General features: G+C 39.4%; 1 protein-coding gene across 4 annotated transcripts in view; it reads right to left on the reverse strand.

Annotated features, from left to right (window-relative positions):
- GCGR (glucagon receptor) overlaps nucleotides 1–20,596 on the reverse strand; it is a 1,613,162-nt gene that overhangs the window by 25,189 nt on the left and 1,567,377 nt on the right. For all 4 annotated transcript variants that reach the window (XM_044068203.1, XM_044068202.1, XM_044068204.1 and 1 more), the window contains exon 13: nucleotides 9,296–9,337. In XM_044068203.1, the coding sequence (XP_043924138.1) occupies nucleotides 9,296–9,337 (42 nt within the window). The remainder of the gene's footprint in view (nucleotides 1–9,295; nucleotides 9,338–20,596) is intronic.

Below are 20,596 nucleotides of genomic sequence, written 5' to 3' on the forward strand. Positions count from 1 at the left end.
TTTTCAGTCCACCCACAGGTTTAACAAAATCAACAAAAGTCCAATCTTTCTCAGACACTTTTTCTTGTAAAGCCATATTTCACAAATGTCATTGATGCTTTATAGTCTCACATTTATTCACTAATTTAAGTGTTGCTGGTCTTCTTTCTGTTCATCTTCATCACTCAACCCCAGACTCTGGTTCAGGTTCAATGTACTCCAATTCTTTTAGCCATGTCCTGTATTTTTTTGTGTGTCTAAAGCATTTTCCTTTGGAACATTGGAAAAGGTTTCACTTGCAAAGTATCTCTTTGAGCATTATTGTCAGAAGAATGAGAAGCAGAGTCTGTTTGATGGCTCACTTTTTGCATCTCAAACTTTTCATATTTCCTCCATAGCCTGTTCTGCATCAAAAAAAGTCTTTGATCCTCTAGGAAAAAAACATTCTGAAGATACTGCACCTGCCACTCAACAGTGCCTGACTGTTGGAATAAATTTACTTACCTTCTGCTAGGTGTACAATGAATAATCATTTTCCACAAACAGTCTGCTGTTTCCACTGTTTAATACTTTGCACTTCTGCCACAGTTTTGTCAGTATCAACTCTTTCTGATATAGGTCTTGGCTGTTTTCTCATGGCCAGGTTTGGAGCATACACTCTATATAACCTTTCAATTAATAAATCCTACTGTTGAATACTAGTTGAGTTGCTTATTTGTGCTTTCATAAAATTAATACAGTATGTTCCTTCCAGTTTTGCTAGTACAGCAGAAAATCTCAGGTCTTCTCTACCATTTTTGAATACCTCTTCTTGAGAAGTATCATTCTTAGCCAACTTGTTCTTCATTCTGACCTTATTTTTGCACTTTTATCACTTCATCTGAATAGCTGCTTAAAGTTTCTTCCATTTTTAAGCCTTTTGTTATTTGAGTTGATATACTCCTTCAATGCTTTGGGGTGGCCATGATGGTGCAGTGGTTAGTGTTGCTGCCTCACAGTAAGAGGTTCTCTGGTTCAATTCTCGGCTGGGGTGCCTTCTGTGCAGAGTCTGCATGCCCTCCCTGTGGTCACATGGGTTTCCTCCGGGTGCTCCAGTTTCCTCCCAAAGACATGCAGTAGGTGGATTGGACACTCTAAATTGATGTGAGTGTGTGCATGTGTGTGCCTTCTGCGGAAGGCTGGGCACTGGGCTGGCAATTCAACTCCATAAAACTCCACTGCCAATCATGAGCAGACAGATGATCCACTGTGGCGACCCCTAACTGGGAAAAGCCAGAAGAAGAAGATACTCCTTCAATGCTTCAGTTATTTTATTCAGCTCTGAGTACATTTGATTTACTCTTTTCCTCAAAATGACTGTAAAACATATTTTATACCAAAGCTGAAGCTTCTCAGTCAGTGCGCTTACTTCACCTTTTCTAATTGATTTTCTTTAAGTCTCTCTAAGTTTCTTCTTTGTTGGCATCCAAGTAGTGTATTTACTAGCCAGTAACCTACTTTTACTAAAGAAGTCAGAACTACTATTCCTTGTTTCTCAGTTTCTTTTCTCTCACTGGGAGAGCTCAAATTAAGCTACTGATCAGTGTGCAGCCATCTTGGAAGTCTGCCACAGCATGTTGTCATATAGTTACCACCTATGGCTGGAGTTGCCTCATTGTGCTTTAGTAGAAATAACAGCCTTGGAAGTTGCTGCCCGCATGCTTTAGTATAGTCACTGGTCTTACAGGGTAATGCCACAGCAAGTGGACCACTGTAGGTACTCTTGACTAAGACCAAAATTCAAAAAAGGAGCACTCATTGAGCAGCTGACCAGATGCTTTCACAAAGAATAACAGGGATTTAATTTCCTGCTGTGCATGCAGACCAAACTGCATACCAGGCAGTCAGAGAGCATTTCAATAAATGTGAAAATGACAGGATCCAACCCTCCCAGCAACTTGGCAGATCCTATGTACAGATAGCCTGCTGTAAGAACTATGTACATGTCTGGCAATTTGATGCTTACAATCACTCACTCACTCACTCACTCACTCACTCACTCACTCACTCACTCACTCACTCACTCACTCACTCACTCACACACTCACACACTGCATCTCAAGAAGCACAACCTGCTCAGAAGTAAATATGCACCACTGCATTTTCTAATTACATGTAGTTACTGTTGGCTACTGCACTAGGACAAAGGACTGCTTTCAGTAAATACCCATAATTTCAGACAAGTGTGCATGCTCTGTGGTGACATGGTGCATGTTGTGGCAACCACAATGTACCCATCTAGCAACAACACATGCAACTGTGTGCATACACATCCACACACAGACACACACACAGACACACACACACACACACACACACACACACACACACACACACACACACACACACACACACACACACACACACACACACACACACACACACACACACACACGCGCGCACACACACATACAAACACACATGTGGATGTGCACACACACACACACACACACACACACACACACACACACACACACACACACACACACACACACACTCTTGCTCTTACACATGTTCCCCTACCAAATCACTGAAAAAGTGGTGCTGAAATAAGACATTCTGAAACACACTACACTTTTAGAAATCTGTGCTGATGATATATAAAACATTATGCCACCTATATACAAATTCAGTTTACTAAATTAATAAAGTAACAGATGTAGTAGTTCTCTTAGTCCATGCTCTGCATCAGGACACCTGAGCCAAGTTTCACCATGTAAGGCTTGCAGGGTTTAGGGGCATTTTACTCTAAATTTGAAAGAAACTGATACCAACTGTCTCCACCCCCCCCCCCCCCCAAACATACACACAAACACACCTATATGCAGCCTCTTAATTATAGGCACCAAGAAGGAAATCCTCTGACAGCTGCAAAGTGCAGTTTTTCTGTAAGACTTTTCTGGAAGGTAATATAACACATGGTATGTCCACTTTTAAAAATAATTAAAAAACACAATAGCCATTGTTCCCTTCTGTAGCCATAGGTTGCAGTGAACAATAGATTCATGCAGAAACATACTGTCTGCCACAGCTGGAAGACACACAGTTTTAAGGATAAAAATAGCTGGAGAAAGTGCCTGCAGTACCCTTTGAAATCATCATCTTTATTGAAAAGTCTCTAGGCATCCTGCCTTAGGCCATCAATCCCGTCTTCAGAAGCCAAGCATGGAATAAGATCAGTGGTGGACAGTTTTGCTTCCTCACACTGAACTTATCACTTTCAGAATCTCAGAGTTTGTGATGGAAGTAGCTACCTCAAACTAGTCACCTCTTCCATAAATTCTTGCTCAGAAACAAGAAAGCAGTTTGTACTTTTTTTGTAATTTTTATGACCTTTCCACTTTGTTAGGCCAGGTTTCTATACATTTCCTCCAAGAGGACATAAGCATTTACCATAGCTTTGTTTGAAATTGTTGGTGGGGTGCGTCAAATAGTGGGTTTTACAAATTTCCATGGGGTGACATTTTTCTGAAGTAGAATATGTGAAAAACAGTACAAATGGTTGCTACTATTCCACTTTAATTTGTATTTTAGAAGTAAGTAATGTAACTCAGGAGCAGGTAAACAAAATTCTAGGTGTTGGTACAAGGACATAGATCTCTATGAATATACATCTGTGCTCACCTCATCTCTATTGGGAAACCAAACTGAATAAAGATAATAAGGCCTCCTTTCTGGCTGAACCCCTAATTTGGTGAAATCATAAGGATGATGATTTCCACTATAGCCTGTCCAGTAGTATCCCTATCTCCTCTCTGAAACCCCTGAATGAATAGATGGGGAGAAGGTCAAGGAGAAGACCGAGTCTTGGTTCATTTCCCACAAAGTAGTCTGTTGTTATGTTTGCCAGCTATGTATCCTGGAATCACCCAGCTTATATTTGTGGCTATCAGAAGGCAGACTCCCTTAAAATACTCAAATAAGTCATGTGAAATTCTCACCAGACATCCTTAGATAGACTCCTATGGAATTTTTTCAGTACTGCACAGGAACCAGAAGCCACAATTTTTCACTATCTTATTAACAGGCAAGGATTAAAAAAAAGGAAAATGTACAGGGTAGGTAAAAACAGCATTCACTTCTGTGCACCAAGGCTGTTTCCTTAAGGAAATGTCTCACCCATTCAGTTTTTATGCTTCCACAGTGAATCATGCACTGGAAAGATGTTCAGTCTTTCTTAATTCTGATACTGGGAAAGACCAGGATCGGGTCAAGGTGCTGTGTATGGCTTTCCCAAGGTGATATTATATGGTGTGTTATAAAGCTGACTGCGCCAATGCTGTTTCCAGGGCTGCAGGTTCAAGCTTATGTCTGCAGAGGATGGCTTGGGTGAGACATGTGCCTGCAGGGGATGGCTTGGGTGAGGCATGTGCCTGCAGGGGATGGTTTGGGTGAGGCATATGTCTACAGAGGATGGCTTAGGTTAGAAATGTGCCTGCAGGGGTTGGTTTGGGGGAAGCATGTGTCTGCAGATGATGTCTTAGGTGAAGCATTTTTCTACAGAAGATGGCATGGATCTGTCTTGCTCCAACACAGGATGGATTGGGTGATGCACATGGCTGTATAGGATGTATTGGATGAGGCATGTGGCTGCAGTGATTGGTTGTAGTGAGATTTGTTCTTGTATAGAATGGCTTGGGTGAGGCATGTACATGCACAGGATGTCTTTAGTGAGGCACATGCTTGTAGCAAGATGGACTGAGTAAGGCATAAGCCTTCAAAAGATGGCTTGGGTGAAGCATGTGACTGTAGAGATTGGCTTGGGTGAGACATGAGCCTGCACAGGGTGGCTTGGGTGAGACATGTGACTGCACAGGGTGGCTTGGGTGAGGCATGTGCTGCACAGGGTGGATTGTGTGAGGCATGTGCCTACACAGGGTGGCTTGTGTGAGGCATGTGCCTGCACAGGATGGCTCAGTTCAGGCTTGTTCTGGCATAAGATTACTTAAACAAAGCACATTTTGATATGCTGCTGTGAAGTACTGACTACAGCACCTTCCTACAGGCTTTGTATACCACAGAGTGTGAGCATTACAGGTAGTATATGATGCAAAATACCAAAGTAGACACTTACCACAGACCAGGGAAAGGACTGCATTTCCAGGTGCAACTGTCAGGAGCATCACACCTCATTATCAGAAAGCACATAGATTAGGATTAACAACAAAGAAGACTCCACAGATAACCATTTTCAACAGAGGAGATTACTCCAAAGCAGATGTACTTCTGGGCCTATATTTCATTGTTTTACTTGGTATATACCCACTATCCTCACATCATACACCTGCCATATCTAGTGTATGCCAACAGAAAGCCTGTGCATTTACTGTATCGTCTGATTGTATGCCTCCTATATATAAACTCTATAGAACCTGGTGACAATCAGAATTATTGCCTGTACTTAGAAAGTGTCAAAATATCAACTACTGCATGACAATACAGACCAACAGCTGATAATAGTTGCTGCAAGTCAGGATCAAATAACTTTTACAGCACACACTGAGAAAAACATGCTTATTTTTCACTACTGTATCATTTAGAAAGTGTCTTTTGTAATGTTTTGATGACTTCTAGAATGCAGCATGAAAAAGGAAAGTAACTCTAAAGCACAACACAGCATTAACCAGCAACACAGTTATTGCTCTGGGAAGAAGAAATGTGTAGCTACAGAGAGTCTGCATTTCAGTAACAGCATTGCATCCTAGCAAAACCATATTTTGTTTCAAACAGCATAAGAACATAATTTGGTTTGCTTGTATGTGTGTGCTCATTATTATTGCAGTAAAACACTCAACTATATGCTATTAAATGATTCCCTGTCACTATATTGTGTAAGTACTTCTAATATATACTTCAGTGTTGACTCCCACAGTCTGTATGTAAGTGACCTACATAGCTGTGCTTATTCTGGCTGTTACACATCTAAACATTAAATTACATTTCCTCTCTCCAGATACACATATCCTCTAACTACATATTTTTATGCATATTTGACAACTGTCATATGTCCTAACTTAACTGCCTAGAAGCAATGTAAACTTTATTTGTAGATGATGTGCACATCTGTACCTATACTTTTTAGACAATATGTAATTCTGTGCTTACAGCCACAGTAACCTAGTGCACCTAATTGCCACAATGTAAACTTGTGCCTAGAGCCACTGTGTACTTACTTTATAGGCACTGTGTACTTCTGTGGTTAGAGCCACTGTGTACTTACTCTATAGGCACTGTGTACTTCAGTGTCTACAGCCACTATGATTTTACATTGTAGGTACTGTATACTTCTCTGTACTCACTAAATACAGTCCATACAAACCTTTACATGTAAATGTGCAGCTTTTATGAAGCTGCAACATATTCCCTGCAAAATTACTGTTTACCCACCATGTACTTACTACACCATTCCTTTACTGAAATATCTGCTGTGCTTCTTCCCTTTGTTCACCATATAGTTATTGTGTAATCACTACTTAATGTGCATTCACTGTACACCTCTGTGCTTCTTGTGTTTGTGTGTGTGTGTGTGCTGTATAGTTCTTGCGTAGTTGCTACTTAGTGTACATTCACCATGCACAATGTGCTTCTTGTGTGTGTGTGTGTGTGTGTGTGTGTGTGTGTGTGTGTGTGTGTGTGTGTGTGTGTGTGTGTGTGTGTTTCTGTGCATGTGTGTGTATGTATGTATGTATGTATGTGGACTGTATAGCTACTGCTTAGTGTACATTCATGGTGTACTTTTGTGGTTCTCATGTGTCTACACTGTACAGTTACAGGGAAGTCACTGTTTAGTGTATATTCACTGTACTTCTGTGCTTCAACTGAGTGTGCACTGTGTAGTTAATTGTAAGCAATATTTTGTGTACATTCACTGTGTTCCTCTGTGAATCTCCTGTGTGTGCAATGTATAGTCACTACTTAGTGTACATTCATTGTGTACCTCTGTGTTTCTCTAGTGTACATTCACTGTGTACCTCTGTGATTCTGTTGTGTGTACACTGTATTGTCACTATTTAGTGTAGATTCATTGCGTACGTCTGTGTTCTCTTGTGTACATTCACTGTATGCCCCTGTGATTCTGCTATTTGTGTACTGTGTAGTCATACTTAGTGTACATTCCCTGTGTACCTCTGTTGCTGTCCTATGCATGCACTGCATAGTCACTGGGTAGTGTACATAACATACATTCACTGTGTACCTGCTGTAATTTTTATGTGCATTCACTGCATACTTACCATGTACTTCTGGACAATCTGAACATAACATACACTAGTCTTATACCCAATGTGTATCTGTCATCCTGATGTGAATCCATGATGTAATCAAAAATTACATCAACATAAAAACTATAATTTTGCATCTACAAACCTTTCATTCAGCTTAAAAGCAAAAACAGCATATTCAACATATTTCATGTTGCAGTTGTTTTACTGACAGCCTATTTTTTGTCTTGTGGGATAGTGAGACAGATTTGTAAACACTTAGATCCTATACATAACTGGAATCAATATTTTAATTTCATGTAAAGCAGCCGGTAATACTGCAGATGTTAGAATGAAAAGCCTGCTGTACTTACTATTGTACATACTATTCTGTTTACTATATCAAAGAATGTTTGGCTTCAGGATTTTTTAAAGAATGACTATAATCAATGTATCTGTTGAAGATTACAAGACATGGGGTGAACATTTAATGATTAAGCTTACAGTCAAGAATTATGGGTGAAAGACTATTAACAACACATATTTTGATAGAATCTATTGGTAGAAACTCAGCATTTGATAGAGTTTAACAAATACTAGTGGGCATCCAAGATCTTTTCTTGATTGATTTATTTTATTTTACATTCTTAAACAGGATCCATTCAAGTCTAAATCAGAGAATGGTTGGCAAAAGTTTTTTTTTCATCTTATAGTATAAAGATATGGTTGTGTATAGACCTCTTGGTTCTAGATTTGTGAAACTGTATGCACTGCTGAGGGAACTTGGGCATACGGTCACTGTAAACAATTCCATCCAATGGACTGGTGTATACATTCATCCTGCACTTCATTTTGAGATTGTGTACCATGTTATATTGTGAACATAGTTTGCATCTGTGCTGTTATATAGGTATAACCACCTATTGATTTTGCAAGCAATGGGCAATTTGAGACAGATTAGGGCAAAGCGTACAAGGGATGCATTAGCAGTGTGCTGTACACCAGTTGGGGTAGTCATCACTGTAAACGTCATTGTCTACAAAGGCTTGTAAAAGATACAAGGGGAAAACATGCAAATGATTTTAATAAAGATGGAATCTGACTGCAGATTAGACTGAATTTCTACCTTAACAAATGTCATAAAAGCAGGTTCAGTCTAGTACCTTGTCTGAAAACTAAAAACTAATTATTCTGGAGCTAGATAATTCTCTATAAGTTGTTTTTGTTATTTGTACTTTTAGACCGATGAAGTGTTTGTAGATGCAAATTATTTCTGTTTTTGTTTGTCTGAATAAATAGTTTGTTCACAGCACAGAATTTTTGCCTTTGTTGTTAAGTCTTTATGGTACCTGGTGTCTTAGCAGTTACTGAAAACTTTGCTGTTTTGCATCCACAATTTGTACAGTCATTTCTGTTTTACTAGGTCTGCACTATACACCCAGTATGTAAGAACAGTATATAATAGCTTGGTGAACTCAACAGTCCAACCGCAGTGAGAGCCAAACATTGTATGCATAACCTCCACCCATTTGTACTGCTTTATCCTACCCCAAGCTAAGAATCAGTCTCTTAGTCTTAAGGATTCTGGAACAGAAACCATGTCCTGCCATGATGCAGTTCTAGCACAGAGATAATGGCTGGAACAGAAACCATGTCCTTCCCTGATGGAGTTCTAGCACGGAGATGATTGCTGGAACAGAAACCATGTCCTGCCATGATGCAGTTCTAGCATGGAGATGATGGCTGGAACAGAAACCATGTCCTGCCATGATGGAGTTCTAGCACGGAGATGATGGCTGGAACAGAAACCATGTCCTGCCATGATGCAGTTCTAGCACGGAAATGATGGCTGGAATAGAAACCATGTCCTGCCATGATGCAGTTCTAGCATGGAGATGATGGCTGGAACAGAAACCATGTCCTGCCATGTTGTAGTTCTAGCACGGAAATGATGGTATTACAGAAAATGGCAGCTTTCTGTGAAATGCATTGTGAGCTGTTTTATGCAGGAGTAGCTGGAAGATGCCACCTAAGAAATTAATTACCAGTGTGACAGCTTGGACCTGTCATGTACTCACCTCCTTGTTGACAAAGCAGTACAGGATGGCCACAAGAAGTCCCTGCAATTAGAAGAGAGAGAACTGTAGTGAGACCAGTGTGTGTGTTTTACATTAACAAATTTAAAGAATAGACACATGTAAGCAAAGCAACAAAGACTGAGAAGCCACTTGTTTTAGAGAGGAGAATGTTGTACACAGTGTATAGTATTGACTCTAGGTGAGAAAAGGAAACCACTCAAACACCTGAATTTAATATGCTCTGCAGCAAATAATTAATTGGGCTATTCAAGTGTAAAACAGCAAACAGATCTAAAAGTACTCACCTCAGCAGATTGCAAGTTGTGATATATAAAATCAGGAGTTAAATGTAAGACTGCAGAGTAAAAATCCCAAGCAGTGCAGCAGTCATAGCATGTGTACAGCAATGGAATATATCTAATTACTGCAACTCCAAAAACACTACTTTGTGCGAAGGCTTAAAGTGAGACATACTTGTGATAAAAGTAATAACTCAAAATGGTGTGTGATTCAGAAACTTCACCACTATGGGATACACAGCTGGGGGCAGTCAGAAATATGTAAGGCTGCTGCAACCTTGGTAATGTACAGACACTGGCATTCCAGAGAAGTGCTGCAGATCCATGCAAGTGTTACCAGCCTGAATGATGAGCTTCCATGGCCTTTTTTCTTCTATGTACTGATGTCTCAGATTATATTTATTTCTTACTTATTATCCTCCATTACAAATAGCTAACACTACACATGCAGCGTTATTCTGGCTATTACATACCTTGCAGATGCTCTGTTGTGACTTGTTGCAAGATATATAATAAATATTCCTTAGATGTCCAATAAATTCCACATTACAAGGTGTAGTAAGCATTGTAGTATTGTGCTTTAGAGAATGGGTGACCTGTAGATTGCATCCTGATTGGAGAATGAACGTTCTCCAGCAGGATGTTAATCTACAGGTTCACTTCATTGCAGCACGTCAAGCCACTGTGGAGCTCGGACTGAAAAAAATGGTCACCATTATTTTACTCTCAATAAGCAGTGCTTTTGCTATTTAGCGACTATAAGGAAAAAAAATAAAAAAGTGTGCATGTGTGTGTTTATGTCTGTGTGTGAGAGTGCATGCATGTATAAGCGTGAGAGATTGATCAAGCGATTATCTAACACTCGCTAAGCAGTGCTTTTGCTGTTTAGTGAGTGAAAAAAAAAATGAAAAACGTGTGTGTGTGTGTGTGTGTGTGTGTGTGTGTGTGTGTGTGTGTGTGTGTGTGTGTGTGTATGAGTGTGTTTATGTTTCTGTATGTGAGTGAAAGTGTGTACGAAAGCAGAAGAGACTGTGTGCGTGTGTGAGAGAGATTGAAAGAGTGTGAGACCGATCTTATGTAAGTGAATATGTCTATGAAAGCAGAACAGACTGTGTGAGAGAGAGAGAGAGAAAGAGAGCAAAGTGTGAGAGACATCCCTGGCAGCAGCAGTATCAGTTAAGAGGTTTCCATACCTCTTCCATATCTGTCAACCTCTCAGCACAATAAATCTAAACAGAGCCACAAATATGGGAGGACAAAGACCAAAAATAGGGAAAGATTTTAAATATTACTCATAAACTTAGAAAGTTGCTAGAATAACAAGGTTTCAATTAGCATGTATTTTCTAAGGGATATCAAGGCTGAAACTCCTGTATCTGTCATTATTTAATGACTACAGTCCCTGGTGATTTGCTAGAAAAGTACACATTTTATGAGGATGGGATCAAACATATGAGCCAAAAATATGAGCATTCTGCAAAAATCTGGACAATTGAGGGGTATGCCCCCTTGACTCTAAAATAAAGGGGGGGGGGCACATTTTAGTTGAATATTAGGATTTGAGTTAGCATGCCTTTCTGAAACAGAGGTGTGAGAGTGAGTGAGATTGACTACTGGCAGCAGCAGCAGTAAAGAGGTTTTCATACCTCTGGGCCTTTCAGCTGAAGAAATCTGCATAAAGCCTAAAATAAAGACCTAACAAAAGCTGAAAAATAGGAACAGACTTTAATTATAGCTCTTATAAAATTACAAACTTGATGAAATAAAAGAATTTGACTTAGCATGAATTTTTTTAATAAAATAATAGTCAGAAACACAAATGTATGCCATTATTTACTAACTTCATTCTTCAATAACTGGCAACAAATCAAACATTTTAGGAGTAAGGGACCAAAAAATAAAGTAAATACGTGGATATTTTTAAGTGTTATATTTTGGATGTAAAATGCTTCCTCCAACACCATTAACATGTACAACAGCAAGTTTGAAACATTAGGCAGAGGAACTATTCTACATAAAAAAAAATATAAAATATATAGTAAAATGAATGAATGGATAAATAAATAAATAAATAAGTAACTAAAGCACAACAATTTTGTAGACAGCCCATTTGCTAAGCGCAACAATGTCCTCTAAGGTGTGTCTTATTGTGGAAATAATGTCCTTCCAGGGGTGTAGAGGCCCTCTGCCTGTGGAGTCAGGACTCAGAACACCCCTGTGCATGCATTATTTTTACAATAACACACACCCTCCTAGGCATTAATGCTTGCGTGGCATCTTTCATGCACTAACACAGGCAGAGAGACATTTTGTACTACCTCAATATAAGCTCTTAAAATAGTGTAGAATGACTTCACATACAATGCTTCATAGACAAAACTATCTGATGCATAAGATTTGACAACACAGTTGCACCTTGATGGGATCACAGTTAGGTTCATTCTTTAGTTCCTTCCAGCACAACATTGCTTTTTTTTGGAAGTCCTCATGCTTCAGAGCATGATTGCCCTATGCAGGATCACACATACTTCACATGACCCAGTCATCTCTTTTTCGTTGCTCATACAGTTCAGATCTAGAGCATTATATACAATATGGAAAACATTCCTGCATTAAGTACCTAAAGCAGTAAAACATCAAGAGACAAGTTCATTACTGATACTTTTGCTACCAGCTAGAACAGCAGCATGAATTGAAATGCTGTCATAGACATTCTGTCTGGACAGCCACCATAAGATAGACAAACTCCAGGGCTATATCACTACCAGGAAGAGGCAGTCATTGGATGGCTCTTACACTCATTCATAGGACTTTACCAGTGCAGTATCAGAATGGCATAGAAAAGGAGAGTAGGCTTTTATCAAAACCTCTGGGAAGTGATTTTGTCTTAAGTATCGGCCTCCTGGTCTGCGCATATGGTGAGGTCATCCTCATCTATAGAAGGCTGCCAGTGTTCAATTTTGGCAAATAATAATGGGTTAAGATGAGGCATTTCCTGGTTCCCATGTGGGGGGTGCATCCCAGGGGATGGGCACCAGCCTTCCTTAGCCAACTGTCTGCAGCAACAGACCTGATTCTGGGGAGAGACATCTCTGATCACCTGGGCATAGTTCAATAGTCATAGTTAAGATACAAAACTCTTCTCCTCCAGGAGATTCAAGAAACAGAGTTCAGTGACCCATGTAGAGGAGGGTCCACAGTTGTCTTTCCAGGGCTTATTTTTCAGGCCTTTATCTTCAAGTAGATATCTGAAGTCTAATGGGACTTGCACACTCATATGCAACACCACAGCTTTGTGTAACATGGAATGACACCACCAACAACAAAAAGCCCATTACAGGTGTCTCATATGCCTATACCACATTTGTCAGGAGCACCTCTAAGTACTGTCTCACCTCCATGAAACACCAAACACTGGCCTGGGGCTCATCCATTTCCTGTGTATTGACCATGTGTGAGCTTGTTCCTGCTGGAGCTTGTGGGACTGTAGATCCCCTGGCCTTCTTCCTGGTGTCTAAAAACCTGGGGCCCATTCTTTTCAAGTCAAATAGCGACAGTAAGCCTTCCTCATCATCCGTCTCTCATTTGGATGACTCTTCCTTAAAAGAAATGATCATGAAGTTCACTATGAACTGCCTTATACCTTACTCATTACCAGTCATCAAGGATTTTACATGTGCAGTCTAGATGCATCCAGGCTCTGCCCCCACATCTACAAAGAAAAAAAGAAAGAGGAAGCACTCTATTATCCCTGGAAGGCACAGAGTGAGAGAATGACCAGGCTCCTTTGGTCTGACTCTTGTATGAGCTCCTCAGTGTAGCACAGAACTAAGACACTGCAGAACCTTCCCTGCAGAAAAGGAGACTAAAGCCTTTGACAGCATGGCTACAAAGCATTATCCTTATCCTCATTTACTCTTCAACTCCTCCACTGTTTGTATTGTCTCTCCAGACTCTAGGCCTCCCTAGTTGACCAATCATTGGCTTTTTTTCTCACCATAAGTTTGGGCAAAAGGAGGAAGTGGTGAAGACTTTTAATACAGTTCATGTCCTGGGTTCCCACATGGACCACTAGAGTGTTTACTGTAATGGTACTGTAGCTATGATTGCAAGCTCAGGCATGTTCTGGACAGCATTCCTGGCTAAGGGTGTTCTACAATAAGGAAGCACTCAGGCATTCTACTCTGAATAATCCTTTCAGAAAAGAGGTTCTATTTAGCTGGCCTTCAATGGACTTGATAGATGATGTGACGATGAGGCAGATTCTTTTTACTTTGGTGTACCTCTGTGAGCCCCTTCCACCCCCATCCATTTCTTCTTCCTTCAGATTAACAAAGCTGCACCCTCCAAGGAAGACAGTCAAGCATCACACAATATTGTCACTTCTTCTATGGATTACAGAAGAAGGGACAGGCAACATACACTTTTGCCCCTTCTTCTGCTAGCCAAATCACGTAGAAATATAACTTTGCCAGGCCAGAGATACATTTCAGAATGCCTTCTAAGGCTTCTTATTTGGCGGGGGGGTGTGTGTCTCAGAATCTACTTAACATGGAGAACCATCAGCAATGATCACTGGATTATAGATGTGTTTTTTTTTAACTTTTAATGAATTATCACTTGTGGCATAGGCACATTTATATTTATGCAAAAGTAATCAAACTGTATTAACAAATTAACATTAACAAACATTATGCTTCACATATATTGCTATATATCATACAACTTAAGCAATATTACATACATTATTCAATTCCTGCCCATTTTTAAACAAGAAAGATCTTTATTAAACAATCACTTACAACATAAGCAATTATACATTTATATAAATGAAAACAAGCCACACTGACACAATCCTAGTTGCAAGCATTTTACATCACAAACCATACTGACACACTCCCAGTTGCAAACATTATACATCACTTATAATCTACCCGATCATTTTCAGTCAAACTATACACAGTTCATTTAAGTCCTGTCTTCTTTTAAACCTCATTTCTCCTCTTTATGCATTGTTCTCACAATTCCCGTTTGCTCCTACCCTTTTCTAAAGATCTCAGTTCCAGTTGTTTTATCTCTTTTACAATGTTCACTACTTCTAATATAATTGGTTTAGATTTTGATTTCTGTTTTCTAGTAAATGCTTTTTGGCAGCCACCATAATTAGAGACAACAAGGCCTTACCATGTCTAGGCAATTCTGATTCTGTATCACAGTAAAAACTAAATATAAACTCCAGCCAAGCTAGAACTTCCAATGAGTGACCTCCCAAACCTCCTGTAACGGAGGCTCATGGGATATATACAAATGACCCTTATGAACATCAGGTATTTTAGCTATATGGCGATTCTGATTGTCCATGACATTTACGTTTGAAGTCATTTTAATGGACAATTTCAGGCCAATAAAGCCAAACCCCACTAGCTATGGATATGCATATTTCGGCCTTGTTATGACCTCATCAGCATAGCACAAGCAGAGTGTTTGACTAAGCATAAGAAACACAGAGTTGTTATACCTAGCTGATGTCTATTATCATTAGGGCGACTGCAAAATATCCCAACTAACAAATTAAAACAACGAGTTAGAAGGTCACACTGAAAAAACAATCAGTAAAAACTAAATGAAAACTTCAGCCAAGCTAGAAATTCCAATGAGTGACCTCCCAAACCTCCTAAAAATCATCTTCCTTGTTATTCTGGATTATCGATGTGAGCATAGATGGCCAGATTTTAGACTTTTTATGTAGTCCCCTAAAATGGGCTCTGCCTAGAGACAAAACTGTCTCTGCAGAGCATACCTCTCAACCTGGAAACATCAAAAATCTAGACAAAGGCCCATGAAAAAAAGGTGCAAATCTGGATACTGATTAACAAAAATTTGCATACATCATTATGCAACCCCACCCACTCCAATGGAATTGTGAGATACTAACTTTCAAATGCAAACTGAAGAACAGACAACCAAAATATGGCCCCAGCCCAGACCTTGTAGTAAATGGTAACCATTATTTTTTAAATGTGTAGCAATGATGTTCACTAGGAAGGGAGAAGATGATGAACCTTATGATTTTGTTTTTGATGACTTGCAGTATGTGGGTTTTGTGGTAAAAGTAGAGCATTTAATGGTAGGCAGTATTCTAATCTTAGCAAAAGAATTTTATAGTTTGCTAGGACCTCCAAACGTTATTCTCCATGGCCTACAGTTCAGTGGCATAGCTTACGTTTGTGCCATCCAGGGCTGTCTTTGAATTTGCTGCCCTTACCCTCTCCCAAAATCATGGCCAAATGGGGCCCCCAGCTCTCCCTCCCCTGCAGCCATTCCAATGTCCCATTACTTGGCTATTTCTCCCCATTTACCATAAGAAAATGGGGTTTATATTAAAACACTGAACGCTGAAAACAGAAAACGGTGTTACATCGACACATATTCAGCGAAAGCTGAAAATGTCGAAACCACAGAACAGCAATTTCTTTCCTAGGGAAAGAAATTGCTGTTCCAACCCTAACAAAAAAAAAAACATTAAGCACTTCCAAACACATACCCTAACCTTAATTATACCCCCCCCAAAAAACAGTAAACAACTAAATACACATATGCATGTAACCCAACCATACATCCAACGAAAAAAAAAAACAGTAAACATTTTAAAACATATGCACTTACCTTAAACCGCACCCTAACACTAAGGTCAGTAACTCTCGCACATTTACATAAACAGTTCCAAACACATAAACACTTACCTTAACCCTAATTCTACCTCCCCAAAACAAAAGTAAACAGCTGAAAACACATACACACATAACACAACCATACATCTAATGCAAAATAAAAAACAGTAAACACTTTCATACATAAGCACTTACCTTAACCCGCACCCTAACCCTAAGGTCACTAACTGTTACACAATCATGCTTGAGAGCTATACCGGACAAGGGACCGCACGACAATTCAGAACTTGGCAAAGCAACGAAGCGGTCAAGCGACTTCTTTCCCAGGGAAAGAATTCGCTGAACAGCCGCTTCCTGTTTTGCCTGTTTGCCTTACATGTGCCAATGAAAACACATTCGACAAAATGCATTTTCATCATTCTAATAGGAACCCAAACAATGTAATGTGCTGCTTTACTTCTACGATGATTATTTGGATTTTATTTAAAAGTTTTACAGTGTATGCCATGGTGGTACGTCGGTAGCGTTGTTACCTCACAGCAAGAGGTTCTCCTGTTCAATTTTCGGCTTGGGTTGGCAATGCCTTCTGGATGGAGTCTTCATGTCCTCCCCCCGGTTGGGTAGTGTTCTAAAGACATGCGTGCATAAATTGGCATGCCTTCATTGAAGATTGGGGGTTGAGCTGGCACCTCGGCATTTCGTAAAAATCTACTGCCAATCATTGGCGGACCAGAGTTCCGCTGTGGTGACCCCTTACCGGGAAAAAGCCGAAAGACAAACAACAACAACATTTTATAGCACAAACACTAACAGACATCTGCTAAACAAATAGATTCACAATGAAAATAGACTTAGCATTAAAACTTCTCTGCCCTTGAAACTCGCATTCATTAAAATAGCATTGAAACCCACATTTAAAGAAAATGCATCTGGCCAATGGTGGATAAAGATTATCTTTGTGCTGTTTTCAAATCATAGCCCCTCGCACATGAAACATACATGTGTTCTTTGCTACAGCTTCCTGGTTATATTAAATTAGATTCTTTGTATAATACAGCACACTTGTTAGAACGTGTTTTAAATTTGTTTTGAACATTTTTTCAGTAAGCAATGCAACAAAATGCATGAACCAATAATGACAAAACTGCCCAATTCAGAACATTTCCATCATAAAAATCTACTCAAACTTCTACAATCCACCAGTATCAGTAAATATGTACAATCTCTGCAGAAGTAAAAGTCATCTAAATAATTCCACATTAAAATGATCTGTAACTAATGAAGAGGTTGCTGCTAGAAAACAACTTAATATTTCATTGTTTCATCTACAAATAAAGTGCCTGTTGCCTCTGAGGAATAAATTGTCTATGTTACATTAAAAAAATGATAAGCTAGTAATATTGCAATAGGGAGGGATGGCAAACTGATAACAGGTTCATAGTTACTAGGTATCTTTGCCAAAGAGGACATTCTCCGGACTGCAGCATTCACCCTTTTTAAAAGTACAACACAGTACACACAGTATCAGCAATCCATCTAAATACTGCAAGAATAGAAACCAGAGCCTCCTGCATCAAAAGCAAGTATTCTACCTGTTGTGCTACAAATAACAACACAAACAGACTTGGCATAAGCAGCAATAAACTTTTCTCCCTCTGAAGAACTATGCAGCACAAGAAATCTGGAAAAAAACAAAATGTATTTGGGGGGGGGGGGGCAAAAGCCCTAAACCAGGGACACATTTTAAACATTGCTTGTATAATCTTAGAAATGCTGCTATAATAAAATGTTTTGCGTTACATGCGTTTCTGACAGATAGGAAGACTGAAACTTAAATGGCTATCATTACTTAGTGAATTTAGTTTGCACTGATTTGCCAGAAAACCACACATTTTAAGAGGAACAGACCAAATGTATGAGGCAAACATTCCAGACATTCTTTAAAACTTTGGACAGTTGAGAACTATAGCTAACTCCTTGATTTACAAGTGATGGTGGTATGGGTAGAGAATTTAGGCTCTTGCTTCTTGTACCTAAGGTGCAGGGTTTTAGTCTGAATACTTCTAACCAGCAGTTATACCTAACTGGGATATTTACACACACACCCACACACACACACACACACACACACACACACACACACACACACACACACACACACACACACACGCACACATGCACGCACACACACACACACACACACACACACACACACACACACACACACACACACACACACACACACACACACACACTTCAGCCCTTAATTAAAGTAAATGCAGCAGCTCAAGGTAAATAAGTAAAATGCAGCAGCCATTAAATTACCTGGATACGACCCGTTCTCTGGTACTTAAATACAGCAAACTTAACCACAGAGTTCAGCTCTTAAATAAAGTAAATACAGCAGGTCAGTTCAGCCCACACACACAGAGTTCAGCCCTTAAATAAAGTAAATGCAGCAGCTCAGTTCAGCCCTTAAATAAAGTAAATGCCTTAAATAAAGTAAATGCAGCAGCTCAGTTCAGCCCTTAAATAAAGTAAATGCAGCAGCTTGTAAACACCACAGTTCAACCCTTAAATAAAGTAAATGCAGCAGCTCAGTTTAGCCCTTAAATAAAGTAAATGCCTTAAATAAAGTAAATGCAGCAGCTCAGTTCAGCCCTTAAATAAAGTAAATGCAGCAGCTCATAAACACCACAGTTCAGCCCTTAAATAAAGTAAATGCAGCAGCTCAGTTTAGCCCTTAAATAAAGTAAATGCCTTAAATAAAGTAAATGCAGCAGCTCAGTTCAGCCCTTAAATAAAGTAAATGAAACAGCACAGTTCAGCCCTTAAATAAAGTAAATGAAACAGCACAGTTCAGCCCTTAAATAAAGTAAATGCAGCAGCTCAGCGTAAATAAGTAAAATGCAGCAGCCGTTATACAGTTCAGCCGTTAAATAAGTACAATGTTGCAGTCATTAAACGACCCGTTATTTGTTACTTAAACACAGTTCACAACCACAGAGTTCAGGTCTTAAATAAAGTAAATACAGCAGCTCAGTTCAGCCCTTAAATAAATGCATCAGCTCGTAAGCAGCACAGTTCAGCCCTTAAATAAAGTAAATGCAGCATCTCAATGTAAGTAAGTAAAATGCAGCAGCCGTTATACAGTTCAGCTGTTAAGCCATTAAACGACATGGATATGACTCATCTGCTACTTAAACATAGTTCACTTAGCTTAAATAAGTATTAAGTACATGCACAGTTTTTCCTGCAAGTAAAACAAATGTTTAGTTAGATAAGTGCCTCCAGCCCTTAACAAAATGTTTCTGCCTGCAGGCTGCAGCTGTTAAATAAGTAAATAACATAAATAAAATCAGTTTTTTTTTACCTGGAGGAGGAGCTGAGCTGGGGAAGAAACATGTGCTGTCAGACAGGTAAGCAGAAGCTGACGTCATCGCACACACCCTGCACGTGATAATGTTAGGGGTAAAAAAATCAAAAATCCTAGGAAATTTGGAAATTAGAGGGACCACTTGGGAATTCGTGGCACCTCAATATTTTACCCTCAAAACCGGTATTTACTGAGCAATTCGGTTGAGAGGTATGGCAGCAGCTTGTAAACAGCACAGTTCAGCCCTTAAATAAAGTAAATGCAGCAGCTCAATGTAAATAAGTAAAATGAAGCAACCATTATACAGTTCAGCTATTAAACCATTAAATGACCTGGATACGACCCGTTATCTGTTACTTAAACACAGTTCACTTAACTTAATTAAGTATTAAGTACACGCACAGCTTCTCCTGCATGTAAAACAAATGTTTCATTAAATAAGTGCCTGCAGCCATTAACAAAATGTTCTGCCTGCAGGCTGCAGCTGTTAAATAAGTAAATAACATAAATAAAATAAGTTTTTTTACTTGGAGTAGGAGCTGTGCTGTCAGACCGGTCTGCAAAAGCTGACATCATCGGGCACACCCTGCATGTGATGACGTTAGGGGTAAAAAGTAAAAAAAAAAAAAAAAACAGGAAATTCAGAAATTAAAGGGGCCATGCAGGAATTTGTGGCACCCCAATATTTTGCCCTCAAAACCGGTATTTACCAAGCAATTCTGTACAGTTGAGAGGTATGCGGCAGAGCTCTTGTACCAGGCCAAGATTAAATCCTCAAATGTGTTGTACAGGCTGTTTTTCATTTAAAATGTGTGCCCGGGGTTTCTACTCCTACTTACCTCTTTCTTTTAAAAAGGGTAAATTCAGTTTCCATCTCATACTAGAAAACTTCAATAAGTAAATCTGGCATGTCAAATTCTGGATGGTGACTCCTCAAATCATCATGCCTCTTTGG

Source organism: Protopterus annectens, chromosome 4.part0 (assembly GCF_019279795.1).
Source record: "Protopterus annectens isolate FY-2018-M chromosome 4.part0, PAN1.0, whole genome shotgun sequence".
Classification (NCBI taxonomy): Eukaryota; Metazoa; Chordata; order Ceratodontiformes; family Protopteridae; genus Protopterus; species Protopterus annectens.